General features: G+C 45.2%; 1 protein-coding gene across 7 annotated transcripts in view; it reads left to right on the top strand.

Moving 5' to 3' along the window:
• The window catches only part of LOC125023248 (AT-rich interactive domain-containing protein 1B-like), a 207,662-nt gene that overhangs the window by 48,295 nt on the left and 140,302 nt on the right, over positions 1 to 19,065 (top strand). For all 7 annotated transcript variants that reach the window (XM_047610395.1, XM_047610391.1, XM_047610390.1 and 4 more), the window contains one exon: positions 6,261 to 6,464. In XM_047610395.1, coding sequence (XP_047466351.1) covers positions 6,261 to 6,464 — 204 coding nt within the window. The remainder of the gene's footprint in view (positions 1 to 6,260; positions 6,465 to 19,065) is intronic.

The raw sequence follows: 19,065 nt of genomic DNA on the forward strand, positions 1-19,065 counted from the left end.
GGGTTTTCGAGCCTGAAATGTGGAGCTTTGTTCTGGAGGCCGAGGCGTCGCCAGGCCCCACAGTGTAACAGGAACCGGAGAGCGCTCTGCTCGCATGCTACAAATAAATAACATAAAAGACGGGGCTGATTGTCCCAGCAGACCAGCCGGCTCTGGCTGCAGCATGTTGATTCTCCAGAGGCAGCCGCGGCACAGAGGATAAAGGGGATCCGTTGACAATAATTATCCTTATTTGTTTCTGCTCGCGAATACGCGCGGGCTAAAATGGTTTCATTACACAGGAATTAAGGCTGGCATTCTGCAGAAGTCCTTTCAAGAGAAAGAGAAGATAATCAATACCAAAAAGGCATCTTGGGGCTAATTTTCATAGGCAATCAGGTTTGATGCGTCGTTTCAACGAGGTGTTCTCGCTAATTTGCGCCATGTGATTGCCAAATAGGTCTTTTACACTTAATAGCTGGAAATATGAATCCACTTCTTCTTCTTCTTTTTTTTTTTTTGTACACTACAAAATACCGTTCAGCTTTTAAGAGGGCCGGTACCCGCTGCTGCCACCAGCTCACTGGGCCTGAAATGACTCTAAAGAAACTACACAGGAGAAATTAGCTGTTCAAACGAGCGTTAAACCACCAGGTGATATAAGGGATCATAACAGTTCACTGAATTGCTCTCTCGAGGTTCAAACTATTTCTGAAGTTGCTGTCGATAAAGCAGCTTGTAACCCATAAAGAACATATAAAGGAACATCTTTTATTGCGCTGTTGGTTCTATGGAAGCCGCCATGCTATTCAGGTCAGGAGAAGGATTTTAGCGGAAACAGTTTATCCCTGAAGGCATCTATAGCACAGGAGCGGGGATCTCACTCTTCTGGTACTACACCTTGAAAAAAAAGGCATTTTCTGATATTTTTCTCTGATATATTTTTTTTTTTTTTCCCTGCGTGTCTGTGAGGATTGTAAATAACTAGAGTTTACAGCTGATGCAGACAGGTGATTATTTGGTGATCTAGAGTGAAGGACAAGGGTAGCCACAGCCGCAGGGGCCTGGACGTGTGTGTGTGTGTGTGTGTGTGTGTGTGTGTGTGTGAAAGCGCCGCTCCAGCGCTTTCATTCACCACGGCTCATATATCAGAAGACCCCCCCCCCCCAATTCCTTCCTTCAAAATAGAATTGGAATAATAACCATTTACCAATATTGTTTTATGTTTGTTTGATCCCAGTGTGTGTCCCATAATCCACGTAGCCGAGCCGCTTGTGTCGAGCCGTTTTGTCTCTTTCTGATTAACAACTTAGCACATTAAAGCGAGAAGGAGTAAAATCATTTTCGCGACATAAAAATGCTGTCGATTGAGCTCAGAAAAGCAATTTAGCAGGTTTCACCCCACAGTAATTTCACCCATGTTCTGTTTTAATGGCTTTGTTTTGCCAAAAAAAAAAAAGGGTGGCGGTGGTGGTGGTGGGGGGGGAGCTCACGAGAGTCAGAACGCTGGAGAGAGGAGTTCATAAATTGAATTTTAAATTTAGCAGTTGAATTACTATTGTCTCCCGTGCCTCCTCCCCCTCCTCCACTGAACGGCGTGCCCAGATGAACAAAAGTGAAAAACACATTTGAAGAAATATAAAAAACAATTTCTGCGTATTCCCTCCAGTTTTTTATCTGCCGTCCCTCCTGGCACAAACACGATTCACTTCGTGTCATATTCATAATTTTCTTCTTTTTTTTTTCTTCTTTTTTTTCCTAAGTACAGTCATTTCTCTGAGGGGAGGAAAAAAAAAATAACATTTCAATTTGTCAGGAATTGTTGTCGTTTTTTGTGCGCCTGGTGTTGTGAGGGAGATGGTGGGCATATCTCTAGGAAAAGGCTGCAGTGGGCTGAAATCTCATTTAGCGGAACTTGTCATGAGAGCAGATTTGAGGCTCCGTTCGGGGAGGCTGAGGACACTCATTTTTTTTTTTTTCTCCCTCTCGGTGGACAGGTGCGGATGATGCCTGGTGCGGGAGACGGACCAATTTATCAGACGTAATATGATTGCGTTTGTTTTATTTAAGAGTTCCCCACAAGTTCGGGAGAAAGTGGGATAGAGGAATGCTCTCACACGGGTTTGTGTGTCTTTAATCGAGTGTCCACTTCCCAAAACTCTCGAGGTTGTTTTCTGTGTTCGGCACCTTCCTAAGAGCAGTGTTTAATGTGTTTTTGCAAGCATGTGTGTGCACTTGGCAGCCGTGTGAGGGGATTTACTTGTGTTGCGCTCAGCATTTTTGGCAAACGGAGGACCTCTTGAGATGGATTGGTGAACTGGATGGAGTTGGGGGAGCGTGGTGCGTGTGCGTGTGTGTGTGTGTGTCCTATATCACGAGTGGCACAGTGCCCTGGATTTTTCAGCAACTCAAGAGCGTCGGCCTTTCGCTGCAAATATTGCTTAGTGGATTTGTGTGTGTGGCTTATAGCTCGCTGTGTGTGTGTACAAACATTTGGTCATGTGCTTCCTTCTGCCCTAGCGAGAGCACCATTATGTCTACATTAGAAACATATGACCGGCCTCAATTTGAACACATCAGAACTACTTAAAAGAAATATGCGCTTTGATGTGCAGCTCTGTATGTTGCGCAGTTCCAAGCTAACTCTATTTCAGCTGCATTCTGAATTAAGTAAATTAGCTCAGGCTCGTCGCTTTGAGCTATTTGAGAAATAAGAGGCGAGTTCAGATGCGCGGTATGGCCGCGATGTTGTGACCGCGCTGAGGTAAAGTGAATAACGCTGTTTATCTCATCATCATGACACCTGACAGAGGGAGGGCAATGGTTCCCCATATGTGCAATGTTAATGCTACGGCAGCCCGCTAGGGTCTAATCTTTTACTTTCACCTGTATTTGAACTAAATGTTCAAATGACCCATTGAGATCAAGAGTCACAACGGCAACAGCTCACGTCCACAAATGGCAACAATCAGGAAATAAACATTAAAATGGAAACACAAACTGTTTAGCATGTAAAACGCAAGAGTGACGACTTCAGTAACAATTTAAAAGCACAGACACGGCTGAATGGATTCCCGTCATCGGCCTTTTAGAATCTACTCTGCCATGGTCTCATAAGGCATTGGAAATATTTATATTTTTGTGCTCTTGATTTTTTACAGTTATTTCAAAAGAGCTGGTCAAGACCCGGAGGAAACGCCCCCAGATGAAATGTGAACTAGCTTAACGTTATAAGCACTAGCTAGCAATTTTCCATTGAAACTGTTTAGAAATTAAATTTAATCGCCGATACCTTTATTTTATACTACTTATGCACTTTTGTCCATAGGATGCCACGTCTCAACAGCTTTTTTTTAGTATTCTAGTACTTGAACTGCGCCGGCTGCTTAGTCACTAAATCCAATATCCACATTATTACGCTGATATAATGATGGACTGATACCAAACACATGCTCTGATTTATGTGTATACTGTTTTATACATTATCTGCCCGGCAGGATAGCATCATAACATGGGGATTTTATTTAAAAAAAAAAAAAAAAAAAAAACTCACAAAATTGTCAGGATTTGTGCGATTTTGAAGGCCAGGCAGCTGGGCCGTGAACTCCTGTCCATAAGGTCCTGTTGGATGTTCTTGGTCTGTGGTGGTCAGTACCTCAAATCAAAAAAAGTCCAAGGAATGAAAACCTGTGGACGGATAACAAGGTCATGGGGCAGCCAAGGCTGAAAATTGCTCAAATGGCTGAAAACATTATGCAAATTCAGATAGAAAGGTTTGAAAGGTTATAAAACAGAGGGCATCACGGTTTGTTTTTTATGGGGTTGTGTAGACCAGTCAGTGTGCTGATCCCTGTCCTATGTGCCTAAGTGCTTACCCTGGACCAAAGAGCAGTGGAGGAAGGTGGACTGGTCTGATCGTTGTCTTTCCGATCACATGACTAGCCGGGTGTGTCACTCACCTGGAGAACATATGACACCAGGCTGCACTATGGGAAAAAAACATGCCTGCAGAGGTAGAGCGAGGCTTTCGCCAATGATCGGCTGGGCGGCCATTGTTCCTGCCATTCATGTGGATGTTACTTTGACACATAGCACCTAGCCGCACATTGCTGGAGACCACGTACACCCATGGGCTAATTCGTTAGGATGATGATGCGTCGTGGCACAAACCAAACAGAGTTCAGGAATTGATTGAGAACCACAACAAGGAGTCGTAGTGTTGACTTGGCCTCCACATTCTCCTAACGTCTTCTTGTCAGATATGACAGCAGACCCTCAGAGAACTACCGGAGTCCATGCCTCATCGGGTCATTGCTATTTTAGCGGCAGAAGGAGTACGTCCGCGGTATTAGGTCGTAATGTTACGGCTGATCGGTGTAAAATCACGATTCCTTGCAATCTGGGACAAGCTTAGCATTCTTTCTAGCATCTATTATGGCCATTTTGAACCAGTTTTATTAACAATAGCTCATAAATTTTAATAATGTGCTTTATTTTAATGCTGGCGATCATTTTGTCAGATTAAATTTAGGGCAGGTTAAACGTTTCATTTTGGATCCGAACTGCCGGGGCGCTCCATGACTATGCAACAGAGGGAGTGATTCACTTATTAGCGGTTTCATACGTAAAGGAGGACAAAGTAAAAAAAAGAAAAAAAAAAAGGTAATAAGTCGCTACAATTCATGAGCAGGCCTTCAACAGTGTGTTAAGCCCCCACCACCACCACCACCACCACCACCACACAATTAAATGCCAAAAATTCTTTTTCTTGCACTTCCTCAAGATGAGACTCTTGACGATGCAGACCTTTGCAGGATAACGTCCCCCCCCCCCCAGTCACCTCCATGCTGTGAAATAACTTTCGCCACTCAAGAGCTTCCTCACTCCGCCTCTCTCACTACCCAAAACCCTCTCTTCCTTTATCTCCGTCTCTCCTCTCCATACTCTGTGAAATAGTCCAAACTACTCCGCGCGCATGCCTCAGTAGACAAAACCACTTTAAAGCTGGAGCGCCGCGTGGAGTAACCGCCCGCACGTAACCCGCTGAATAAAGTGCTCCCATCCCCTGACATGTCTTCTTGATATTAGCCCGGCAATATGAGGCAGCGGCAATTTCTCCTCCGCACTAGACGAGGTGATATTGAGTTGGGGAGAAGGGAGGCAACTGAGGGAGGGAGGGAGCTGGCGGTGGAGGAGGAAGAAGGAGTGGAGGAGGGATGGAGGAGGGGGGGGGGGGCGGTTAGTTGGAGATGAGAGAGGAGAGTGTGTGTGAGTAAGAAACAGTAGGAACAAAATGTCATAAATCACTCATGATCCTACACGGCGGAGACGAGAGGGGGGAAAGCATGAGAGGAGAGAGGGGAGATAGAAGAACTCCACATTATCTGCCCGGCAGACAGACAAACACGTCGCCACGGGTGACGGATTAGCATTAGCCCGGCGCACTGTACCAGAATTTTCCTATGGCTCAATGAGACCCCAAACAACCCCTAAAATGCCTCTGAAATACTTATAATGGAATAAATTGTCCTTGACACCTTCTCTGTCTTCCCTTTGATTTTTTTTTCTTTCTTTTTTTTTTTTTTATTCCCTGTGTTCATACGAGAAACCGGCTCCTAAGACGTTCTCTTTGTAGAGCAGATGTTTTGACTGCCCTGAATTCAAACTTTTCATGCTCGTCGCGATTCTAATGCAAAGTCTGGATCCGTGCCACGCTCTTTAACCCCGTTGTTTTAATTCATAGCGGGAACTATTTCCATAAGAGAAGAGCCGTCGCCGTTTCTGCCAGTGAGAAGGAGTGAGCGCTGCGCGGTGATTATTGGCACCGCTGGGCTGCGGTTGTGGGAATAAGGCCATAGGGTTTTTTATTACCATTGCTTCCCATCGCTTTAAACAACATTTACAGCACTTTTAAAAGCCTTTCAGACGCTAAAACGAAGATACAGGCCTCAGATTTTAATTAAATCATTTTCTCCTGGCCCTATTCCAGCAGATTTAGCTCCCTATAGCCGCGCAATAAACATCTTTGCTTACTTAATGCCATTTGTTGTTCATTTATGATCTGCGGACGTTAATTTAAAGCTTCCGCTCGCCGCGCAATTGTAAAATAAATCAGCGGTGACTGTGGTTTGGAGCGCACTAAGTGGGCTTCACTTAGGGGGCTCCAACTTGGCAGACGGTGGATGAATTCATTTGAACGGGCTCTCATGAATGAATGTGAAACATTGGCCAAAAAAAAAAAAAAAAGCCACGGGTCATTAATCCCTCTTTCCCCTCCACAGGTGTCCTCCATGGACTTCATGGCCATGAAGCGCTCGCAGCTGTACGGCATGGCCAACAACCCCTACTCCGCGCCGCAGCAGCCCGGGGCCGGACCCTACCCGCCCAGCCAGCCGTACGCGTCGCCTCCCCCCCACCGATACCCGATGAGCATGCAGGGGAGGGGCCAGATGGGCATGGGCGGAATGCAGTATCCTCAACAACAGGTACGTCTACAAACGCGTGTTTTTTTTTTGTGAATGGCTCGGCGGCGCCGTTCCCGGCGTCGCGGCTGCGGCGGGACGCTCGCTCCTCCTCGTCGTGAACGTTCTCCAGCGATTTTTCCCCCGAAGGCTTGGCATGTTCAATTTGAGACGCAGCCTAAAATACCAGGCAGCGCATCTCACACCCAGGCATGTGGTGGTGTCACTCCTTTTCATCACTCAGTTCCCGTTAGACTCCCAGTGGAGCGCGATGGGTTTGATGCTCTGGGTGCGTATGTGTTTCTGCGGTTCGCGTGGTACGCGTGGAAGCACGGCACGACTTTGTGCTTGTTTAAAAGCGCGCTCGTGCACTTGATTATGTATCGCTATGTACTTCTTTGTGCGTGTGTGTGTAAAGCCCTGTGTGTAGTAAACATAGATGCAGCACGGTCGGCCCACGTCACAGTCTCTCCGTGCGGCACAATGGGTCTGTGTTGGAGACAATAGTGCTTCTGTCTGCTTTATTGAGTCTTAAGTAAATCCCATTTGGACGGAAAGAGTGTTTGTTTGTTTGCGTGTGCGTGCGGCACAGAGAAAGCACGCACGTGTATCAATCTGTATCCGCTTTAAGTGTTTGTGCGGATGGTATTTGTGTCCCACATTTCTGGCATAGAGCGAACTTCTTGTGTGTGTCTGCTTGCTTGCGTGCGTGCGTGCGTGCGTGCGGATGACAGTTTAGTTTCATCAGCGCAGTTTGCGGGGAAACAGCGGTACTGTGCGCCACGGTGAGAGGGAGGAAGGAGGAAGGGGCGGGGGTGCAGCGTTCCCTGCTGTCTCCGCGCGCTATATTTAGTCAGCCTGGTCTGTTGGTCTGGACTCGAACACCTCTCGCAGGGCCGAGCGAGCTTTCGGCGCATAAGCGAGATCACAAAGAGAGAGGGAGCAGGAGAGGAAGCGCGTCTGGACTGACAGGCCTCCTGTGTTGTCTAAAAATATCGCACAAATGTGCGTGCATGCTGTCGCAGAGTAGATGCTCACACACACACACAAACACACACGCAGTCAGAATGTGTATTTTTCTAAAGATGACATGGAGATAGAGGAGACATTAATGCCTAACGTCCACGTAGGTCCGTGTACGTATTAGTCTGGTGTAGCCTGGTAATAGGCCATTTGGTTTCCGCCATGTTGTGATGTCACCTCTGCACCCAACTGACCATTTCACCGTCAATGTCTTTTACACACAAAGTCTCGCTTCACTCTAGAAATGAAGTCAACTCCAAGTGACACGTAAGACTCCAAAAACAGTCTGTTACGCTTTCATCCATCATCGCGTGACGCCTGCCATAGCAATTTAACTGGCCAGTTAAATTCTCCAGGCCGAAACTCCCCCACTGAAATACTTGGCGGGAAAACTTCGGACTCCGTCGTGTTCCCAAAACTCCTCCTTATATGTATATTTTCTAAGTTTGTCTTGACTCTGCTGAAAAATCTTTTCCGTGGATTTCGGAGACACTAGCTGGGTTCACATGGAGCCAAATATACCGATTACAATCGGTTTAAAAGCCCAAACCGAATGAAAATGCCCCATATAAACACCAAACTGAATTAAATTTCATTTGGTTTCAGAGGGGTAGAATGTTCCTTTTCCCAAACTGATCCAAAGTCGTGTAAACGGTGAACGGGAACAAAGACGGGCTGCGTTCTGTCTTAGCGTGCTCTGTCCTGACGTAAATCCACAGTGACGTTTGAGTGACGTGTCCTCGACTGGTCTGTGGCGCTGAGAGAGCTTTATAATAACAACTCCGAAAGAACTATTGAATGGTTTTAAAAGGTCCATTAACAATTAATTGAAGCCAGGTTCGACCGAAGTGTGGAAAAAATTCGGTATCGCTGGAAAATCTTGAAGACCGGCTAATGTAAGACCCCGTGAACTTTCCGAATCAAGCTGTTGCTTTAATAATAAAACTGTAAAAAAACGATAGCAACAAGAAACAATCAGTTGGAATGAGAAAAAAGTCTCCAAGTAAACCCGGCTATTGCAAAGTGTGCCAGAAACGAAATACAGTTCGATAGCTTGGATATGCTAATAGTGAAATAGTGTAATTGTATAACTAAGGAGAAAGTAGTCTAGACCTGTGGGCTCATTCTACAGATGTGTGTAAATGCACTGCACCACTGTGCAAAAACTTTTGTGCCGGTACTTAATTCAGCTGAGCAAATCCGTACGGTATTTACTATAGGGGGAGTCCAGCCCAGATTATAAATTAAACTTAACCTGTATTATTTACTAAATGGACACATTAACCTCTGGGGCAGCAGCTTTGATTGTGTCTTTAATTGTGTCTCAGCGCTCTTCTCTGTAGACTCCGTCTCAGACTTCATTGCTGCGGGACCAAACCTCCTCCTCCGACGCATTTTGATGATGTCAACACGCTCCCAGAATGAGCACCGTTGAGCCTGCTCTGGGGTTTTTAAGCACAACGAAATACACACATTCGGGAGCGGGCGTGGGCGCAGACAGCCTGTACGCGGAGAGCAACGCCGACGCGTATTGACGTACGGCCCGTCACACGCACGTGATGTTTCGTGATGAAATCCTCGGGCGTGTTACATAGGGGAGGCTGTGGTCGGGGTAGCAATCACTGCAGAGCGTCGTGGAATGTAATTAGTTCAAATAGAATTAGTTGTTCACTCTGGCTATAGCCATGGGAACTGCGCTTCTAAAGTTTCTAATTATCTGGCTCTGGCTTTAAAAGCAGCACCACCGCATTGCCTATCTGCAGCCGGCGAAATCTAGCTCACAGTAATGAGTTTGGAGGAGGAGGTTTAATTCCGCACTCTCAGATGAGCGTAATGAACCTCACCTAAAGAAAAAGCGGTCAGGGGGTCTGATCGGGGAGGAGCGGGGAAGGGATGAAAAATGAATGCTCCAGATGTGTACATGCAAAATGTACAGCCTATCCATTCTTAAATTGACTGTTAATTACGGGGGGGGAAATAAAAAAAAAATGCACTGTAGGCTGTTAGAATGGATTGCAGCTGTGTCTGAAGGAGGAGAAATCAGCCACCCCACGCTTCTTTCTCAACCCCAGATGTTGCGAAACTGTCCCAGGATCTGCTGCGGAGAACAATCCCGACTGCAGCTGCCGCTTCGGCAAGGGGGATTGTGGGTGATGTAAGACGCGGCGCACACACACACGCACGCACGCACGCAATCCCCCATGATGCACCGCACTTCAGGGCTGAGACCTCAGCTTGTCACAGCCAAGCATGCTGGGATGTTGCCAGGCAACGTGACGTCAACAAAGATATGTGTGTACATCTATTGCAGTGATTGAGCGGCTGTATGTATGTGTGTGTGCGTTTAGGGGGTTTTAACAGCGGAACACAAGGTCTTCTTTCATTGCATTTCACTACGATGATTAAATCCTGCTAAAATCAAACCTCACTTGTTTCACATAAGGACCACGTAGGAATATACACGTTTCCTCTGCTGGAGCTGTTGGATATGTGTAGGGGCTCACCCCTGTCCTTTACATGACTCGCACATATTTGACTATGCTGTCAAAATCAACGCTCTCACAATGACGGGATTACACCTGATTAGAGCAGCACTCCAATTATTCTCCAGAATAACAGGGATAATGTCATTGTCCTCTTTACAAAATTGCCTCCATTGTACAATTAGAGTATTGTCGGAAAACGTCTGCGATATTAGATGAGAAAACCGTGAGGAATTACGTACACGGACAGATACCTCTAGCGTGAGAAAATACATTTATAATTGTATTATTATTAGTGGTAATATGAATGGATGCGACGCTTTCACACAGTGTTTTATGATGAATGTTATATGCTTGCCATACACCCGTAGATCAACTCAGCTCAGTTTATCATAGTTTGTGTTTGTTTCCACCTTAAGATACATTCACTTGCCAGTTCATTTGGCACACTTGTGAAAAACAATCCTTCTAATAATACACCAGCCCCGCACTAAATCTTAGCTCCGCGAAGGTTACGCTGCTCAACATTTGTTTCAAATAACCGAGAAAGCTGTTGATGTTGGAGGCTGTGCTTCGTAGTCCCGTTGAGATGCACCGTGTGGCCCCGATACATGTTTCTATTGTTTTGACCACCTCATTTCAGTCAGTGGGATAGGCTAAAAGACTGAGAAATGCCAGTGTTTGTTAAATTCAATTCAGTTGAACAGCGCCACAAACTACTATGATCATCCAGGTGAATTACCAAGTTTCTGATGATGGCGTTCCTGCAGAAACTGAACATTACAACAGTCATGGAGAGTAATTTAGTGCAGGACTGTTACATTAGAATGAACCTTTTTTTTACTAGTGTATGTACTATTTCAGCAAGTGAGTATACACACACACACACATATATATATTTCATTTTTATATGGAAAGGTAAATTTTCATCACACACACCAAAACATAAAGATAGGATGGCTTGAGAAAATGTAAGTGATTATGTCCATACTGCCCTTCCAGGGTTTTCTTTTACGGACCACTCATTATTCCAATAGAAACAATAACAAAACACAACAGAACTGGGGAGCGCACTACCTCATACAAACGAAATATCACCTAAAAAAAAAAGAGCAGGTTCACATAAAGTACACATACAGTAAAATAAACTCAGATCTGATTGGTTTTAAATACTAAGTCCATTTGATCCACATCCACAAATTTCCCTTTTTCAACTTTGAGGGAAAAAGACCCATCATTTTTTTTAAATTTTTTTTATTATCAGCTGTAACAACTTTATAATTTATTCGTGTTTATTTGCACCTTAAAATATACAGATGCAGCGCTCCAGAGGCAGCACACACACACACACACATGCCCGTGGAGCTCGTGTGGCAGATACGAGAAGCCGAAGACAAAGACTGTTGTTTTCATATAAACACCTTGATTGAACTAGTATCTTAATCTTGTTGTTTACACCGGAAAGGTTATTGGCGTTCATGTAAACATACTCACAGTTTGCGTAACCCGGAGGCTGAGGCTGACCCTCCAATCCAGGTTGAGTCATTGTTTTCTGGGGGACCTTGTTTGCCTGCTCGGGCCTTCGACCTCAGTGCCGGGCGCTCTCTGTGTGTCTTCTACATGCCTCTGCAGACGGTTTACCTCTATGCTGATGAAATAATACAATGCGCACACACACGCTGACATATTCTTTTCTAATTAAGTGCCCCTTTACTTAATTCGGCCATAGGAGGCAAGCGCGGTCTCGCTATCGACGTCTCTGACACGGAGAGAAAAAGTACGTCCCCTCCTACCAGCCCCCAGCAAATAAGCCCAGAACTTGCATTAGGCGTAGTTAGCGACTTGCCGCGTCTGCGCGCATGCTTGTGAGAGACAGTTGGAGCGTGTCAGAGCGGGTTGAGAGACGGAGCGTGCGTGTGAAACAGGGTAAGAGGCTGTGTGCGTGTGGGGTGATGGGACACAGAACAAATATATCAGCGGAGGAAGAAAGGCTGAGGAGTAAGTAGAAGAAGGGGGCCGGCGTCTCCGAGATGACAGGCCACGTGAGAAAAGTGTCTGTTTGGGAAGTGGAATGAAGTTTAAAAAAAAAAAAAAAAAAAAAGAGAGAGAGACAAAAACAGTGCCGCCAATTCTGAGCCTAATTTCCTGTGATGTCAAAGTTGGCAGATGGAGAGGAAAAGGAATTTGAAGGAAACATCAGTGTTTGATGTGAAAAGAGGGGAGGGGTGATTGAGTGGGAGAAAGAGCAGGAGGAAAAAAAAAAAGATATCCTGGGAAATGAAAGAGAGAGAGAGACAGAGAAGGAGGAAGGAGTGTGTATCTGTGTGTGTGTGGGGAGGTGGGTGAATGTGTCAACGAGTCAGGCAGAAACCATTACCAGCGTTGGCTGTTTGTTCCTTACACACTGGACCAACTTAATAGAAGCTGAGCATTTAAAGTCAAGTGGAAATGCGACCGACCCGCCACCTGTTCAGTACACACAAGCCCCAACATCCCTCCCCAACCCCTCCGTCCCTCTGCATAGCTTTTATTAACCCTCAGATAATTTCTTCGTCTTTGTGCAATTGACATCAAACAGAAGAAGTATGCATCTGTATTCTCTACAAAGCATGTCTGTGTTCCTTTCAGCTGGTCAACAGCTGTGTACATTCCTAGACAATAAGCAACATTCAGTTTATGTGCCACATTTATGCAATACAGCGTGTTTTACAGTGGTTTTAAAAACAGCTGAAACCACAAAACTGAAACCAATGTGAAGCAGTTGTCAAGTCCCTATTTCATGTCTGTTTATAAATAACTTCAGACATTCAATAAAGCTTTTATGTTAGGCCGTGGTGCCGGGCTCTTAAGCATGAGAGCTGCATTCAAGCCCCTGCCAGAGTTCACATAATGTTAATTGAGTTGGCAGTGGCAGGTAAATATCTCTGTAGTCCATTGGTACATTCCTGTGCTAATTCACTGGTAGCAATATGTTTTACATCACGGTTTTACGTCAAGGAGCAACTATAGCAGTACAGACGGAGAAGTCTACTGCAGAAACTAAATGAGGGTTATCAATGTAACTTGGGTTCTGTGAATTCTCTGTCTCAGGAAGAATGAAATAGAACCATCCAAAAAAGTTTCTGGATGGTTTGAAGGGGAGGACAAATATTTCATTTCTTTTCTTAATTTATTGAAATGGAACAACACACATTCAACATTGGTGCATTAGGCATCAGTGTAAATGCTAATTTTCAGTCGAAGTCTGAAGGCAGGCACTTTTCACAAACACAGAAGACTTTAAGACCTCACAACTACAAATATACAATAGACAATTACAGAACCAGACATAGGCAGACAATGTTGAAACAAACCAAAAAAGACACAGACAGACAATATCAAGGCTATAGAGCCTAAAGAGCTATATGAGTACATGTTTGATTTATATATATATATATATATATATATGGAACTATTTTCCTTGAGTGCTGAAAGAACATAAGTGACTGAGTGACATTAGATTGTCGTCTTGTAACGTCAACAAAGTGTAATTGCTCTTATTGCCACAAGGGGGATGAAGGATTTTTTATATCGTACCTTTAAATTAAATGGTTAAACAGCAATTGAACCAGTAACCAACCAGCGACTGAAGACGGTTTCACCTGTTGTAGTAAGAAAAGCACCAGTACAATTAATAAAATAAATAGAGGCTGAATTCCATTCAGCTGCTGCGTCTTCAGGGCCCAGACGTTATGCATGCCTGCTGACTGTCACACTGAAAAGGCTTACGGGAACACTTGGATAGAAAACATTAATGTCGTTAATAGTTCCGGTGTGTTTCTTTCTATGTCAAGTCAAAAGGTCTTCTTTGAACAAGATAGTCTGATAGTCCTGTAAGTGATCCATTAGTACCAGTGAGAAAAGACTTTTTAGCTTAATGCATTCATAGTTACACTGCCCTGTGTTTAATTTATTTATTTTTTTCATTGGTAACATCTAAAAATTAGGAAGTAGCTAAAGAACATCTTCTGAGGTCCGGATGGGATCATTAATTAGCAATTTATTAAAAGCAGAAAGGTCAGTCAGTTTAACCCAAATACACACAGACGGCACTGGAATCAATTGTGAGGCAAATATTCAGTTTTCTCCTCAGGTCCTAATTAGAGTGACTGAGATCTAGGCCAGTCAGAAGTGAGGCCATGTCTACCGTTATGACTGTTGTTGGATCAGAGGACTAGGTTAAATCACCAGGTTGTCTCTCAGTAGTGGGCTGTACTAGTGCTTTCCTGTCAGCTTAATAACAACAGAAACAAAAAGAAAGGAGTGGGTGGAGAGCAGACGAGAGGTTAGTGGGAAACCAATCCATCCTCAAACTGTTTCCAAAACTCAGTGTGTATTGCTCTACGTTAAGTTTAAGTTATACTCTACAAACCCGCTCGTGCTGCTCATGATGCCACACACAAGAATCTCAGTCCCAAATCATCCTTTTTAACATCAAACCAAACACCATTTGTTAATTTACCCCCAGATTAGCACAAAGAGCTGGTTTTAAGTTTCAATTAAAACAAAGAGCTGTAAAAACACTTGTCCGTCATCTTGTGGGCTATCGACTTTAAGGAGTTAGATGGGTAATTTACGACATCGATTGTGCCTGGGCAGGGGTGTTCCTCACCGATGGGGAGAGTGAGGGCCACTTGGAAGCACTTAGGGGCCCCGGGTACTGGGGTTGTCTCTGGGGTTAATGCAGCCAGCGCTGCCGGCTCTGACGGATGGCTGGGAAGCCCCAATAAATCAGCCCCTCTGCCAGGAAGGATGGGGGGAAGAGGAGGGGTGTGGGTACAAAGGGGACCACTCCAGCCTCATCTCACCCCTCCCTTTTATGAAAGGCTCTTGAAACATTGCAGGCCTGCTGTTCAAAGTACACATCTCATCCACAGCGATACACACAACGCGCACTTTCTTTCTTTCTTTCTTCCTTCTCTGTTCCGTAACTCCAGACCTGTGCTCCGTGCCAACCCAGGAGACCCTGGGCATCTTCACCTCACAATTAAAAAAGACATTAGGAAGGAGGCAGAAGGAAGGCGGTGGGGGGGGGGGGGGGGGGGGGGGAAGAGCAGAGAGAACAGGATGGAAAGAAAGGAGGACAACGATATAGAAAGGCTGATTAATTAAGGGTTCCTCTCTGGCTTCAGAATAGATGAAGTTTCAGGATCAATTAATTAGCCAGCGAGCCTACGCACGTCAATGGCTCTAATAGTCTGCTCTCATTTGTTACTTTTATTGCCCCACTGCTGTGGAGTGGCTCCCAGCCAATCAAACGCCATGCACGGCCCATGCTACGTGGCCATTAACTGGAAAGGGGGACTCAGACCCCTCCCCGTCGGAGCGAAGCTATCAATTTTATCAATGTAAAGTGTGTATATGCTAGATTGACCGTATAAAAAAATGATGACATGTATTAAGTCTTTGTCCACTCAGGTCAAGCAGCACATACACAGAAAATATGTACGTGAGTATCTATATATACATGTGTGTGTATATGTATGGATGTGTGCGTGCGTGTCTGTATTCACATGAGCCATTAGTTATATTACAACCCCAGCTGTCAGTTATTGCTTGCTGTTGCATTAGTTACAAACTCCCATCATTCTTTCTCAGGAATGTGAAGCAGTGTTGGGTTTTAATATAATTAAGCGTAGAACGCAGGCAAGCGGTGTAAAACGTCACAAACGGCGTGTTTTTTTTTTTTTGAAAGATCCCGGCTCGGCGCTGTGTGTCTGCGCCGCTCTATACGCGCCTATTGATAAGATAAAAGAGCAGAGAGATGAAAGTGGAACGAAACGGCGGGAGCGAGGAAGAGAGGGGAAAGAAAGGGTTTGCTTTACGTCTCTGCCGAGTTACAAGGGGATTAGTCGCCGCTCTAATTGGCTCACCGAGAATTCATCTCAGTTTTCATCCAGATTAGAGATAGATTTTTACGCGGGTCAAGTCCGCTCTGGCTTCTCAGTTTCTGGGCGTCATTTGTGCTGAGGAGCGACGTGAAGAGATGTGACGCGCTGTCAACATTTGAAAACGGATCTTAGAAGGAATAGATTGGCATGATCAAGGTGTATTGCATTCAGTTGGTGTCAGCCCAGTATGAGAAGAGAAGATTAGGATGAGACCTCGTTATACAAACTATAAAGTCTAACTTTGAAGTGCGTCTGCAGTCTTGACTAACTGGGGATAAGTTGACCTTATTTTTAAGATGAACTCCACACTTTTAGCAACTACTGTTTTTTAAAGATAACTTAAAAGAAAACATATATACACAGTAAATAAATACAGTCTCGTTATTTTTTTTTAAATCTCTAAATGTCAGTGGTAGCCTTCAAATATTTCAAATGCCATTCTAATCATCTAATAATCATTAGCTAGTGGATGACTATAGCAGGAAAGAGAACAGACGTCTGCTTATATGAGAGCTTTAGCATGGATTCACTTTGGCAATATGACTGTCACTGATTTATCCACCCAAACACACGTTCAGACAACTGACCATTTGTTGGTCTTCTGATTTATCTGCAGACCACCATCCGGGAGGTTCAGTCTTCTTCTGCTGCTGTTGTCAGGTGAAACTATTATGAATTGTGATCGTAAAGATGGGCGGCAGAACAGCTCCTCAAAAGTGAAGCCAAAGCAAGTAGAGCTCCCCCTGGTGACTGGCTGCGGTATAGGTCATAAGCTCCACGCCCTCCATGTTAGTGGATGGTATGTGGGCCGAACTAAAACACTAAAATACATAATTTTTTTAAGGATGGCTTCTGTCATTTTGAGTAGCTAATACAATGACACGGCGTGTTTTTTTGACTAAGTTCGGTTTTAGTTAGTCAGTGAATTACCAGCTGAAATAGCTCAGTTGACTTAGACTGAAGATCTAAAGGTCCCTGGTTCGATCCCGGATTTCGGCAGATGAGTTGCGTTTTGTCGGTTGATTTGATTAGCAGTTGACAGCTAGTTCACATGTGCATTACCGCCACTTACTGGACTGGAGTGTAGCTCAGTAGATATTCAGCAAGATGTCTGTTTTGTTTTGTGTGGTGGTGCATTCAGTGTTCCCAGATCTGCCACGATAATCTAAGTAGCGTGTTGTTCTTTTATTTACATTTTGTTTGGGCAAGTCAGAGATAAGAGAGAAGAGTGTGTGTGTGTGTGGAGTGAGTGGAGCATTTTTAAACCTCATGTAGTCTGAGCCCAGCATTAATACAAGGAATGCAGAGCTTTTTGTGAGCGTCTGAAGTGCTGACCCTTCCACATGCCCACCTTCCCTTAACCCTTCAACCCTTCACCATCATCACATCACCGACGTCTAATTCAACTCAACAACCGGCTGTGTCATTGTCGTTTAATGAGGTGGCGCCTCGACGTGTCAGCATCTAAGAAGGACAGGCTCACAGCAGGGGATGCAAAACACAAGTATGATCTCCTGAGCGAGCTGATGGTGACTGCTAATGGTGAAAAAGCGTATTTCAACCGGGGGCCCCCACACCCCCTCCCCCAATTCTCCCTGTTCAGATATAATTGACATAACTCCTACACAAGTTGGAGCCTGTCATCACAGCGAGCGGTGAAAAATGAGCCGAGCCGCCGTGCGCTGAAATGACTGATCTGAAAGATGTTTTAGGTCTATTTTGCGCTCGGTTGTGATGTTTGCACGTATCGCGAGCCCCGTTCCCTTGGTAATTTAATAATGATTATTTTCTATCTGTCAGAAGTGAATATAGTTTGAGTTAGGTCCTTTTCCCCTCTAAATTTCCACCATAAACACTGAGAAATTCTCTGTTAAGACATTTCAGGTGATCGATGATCCGTCCGCCAGTTTCTCCTATATTCTCTAAGTCCTTCAGCATGAACAGCTGAAACATTTTCACTTCGCCCCCCTCGCGCTCCCTCTCTTATTCAGATCCATTTTTGACCCCTCGATGAATCACATTTGCCTTTTTTTCTCCCTGCCTCTTTCTCAATTTCCCCTCTTTCTTCTGTCGTTCTTGGCCTCAGATTGGGGTCAGGAGTTTAGTAGGGGAAAAACATTCGGAGCCGGTGGCACGGGGCCCAGAGTCTCTCGCTTAAAAAAAATAAATAAATAAAATAATAATAATAAATCGCTGTTCACACACACATTACAGAGAGCATTAACCTGCCCTGCACTGCCTCTCCAAATGTCTCCATTACAGCTCTGCCTAGAACAACAGAGCCACCGCTAGTCGCAGTCAGCCAGCAATAAAACGCCTGCAACGAGCGGCCCCTTTGTTTCCCCCCTCCTACCCCCACCATCAATTGATGTGAGCAGAAATGGAGAATTAGAGAGAGGGAAAAATAAAGAAAGACAGGCGGGGGGCAGAGAGAGCAGAGCCGTTTGGCAGTCCTCAGAAAGAGATCTGAGATGAAAATGTGAAAAAAAAAAAAAAAAGAAGAAGAAGCTGTGAGTCTATCAGTCGATGGCTGCGCTATCTGCTCACTTTCACTCGCCGTCAGCGCGATTTGATGTTATCAACAGGTCAATAAGTCACAGCCGTTGAATAGACAGACTTGTGTTTTCGTTTGGGAATAAAAGACTCGCGGTATATGAAGCGCGCGGCGCTTCGTATCAGAATGTCTGCAAATGCACGGCTTCTCCTTTGAGTGCGAGTCTGCTCCTACGCTCTTATGTTTAAGTTTTGGATGGACGTGCGGGTTCGGGTGACTGGCGTGCCGCCGCCGAGAGTCCCGTGTGCCACTCCTCCCGTCCCTCCTTCTCCCCCCCTCACTCCTACAAGGGCAGCTCATTCCTGAGGTGTCAAGGGCCTCTCGATGTATGAGGAGGAGGGGGAGGAGCGAGAGAGAGGGAGAGGGAGAGATCAAAGGGAGGCACAGGGAGACGGAGTACGCCGTCACCTTGGGGGGAGAGATGCGGGAGCGATGGCGAGGACGGTGACGCGTCCCCTCTCCGTTCCCTTATGTTTAATCATGAGGCCGCCGATGCTGATCCCTCTCCACGGCGCTTCGCATTTCATTAAGGGGACTCACCTTCGGACGCAGTCCACTACGGCTACAATATTATCACCAGAGCCGCTTGAGTTGTTTAGGTCCGGAGTGGAGTGATAACCTTTTATCTTGTCTGC

Source organism: Mugil cephalus, chromosome 17 (genome assembly GCF_022458985.1).
Source record: "Mugil cephalus isolate CIBA_MC_2020 chromosome 17, CIBA_Mcephalus_1.1, whole genome shotgun sequence".
Taxonomy (NCBI): Eukaryota; Metazoa; Chordata; class Actinopteri; order Mugiliformes; family Mugilidae; genus Mugil; species Mugil cephalus.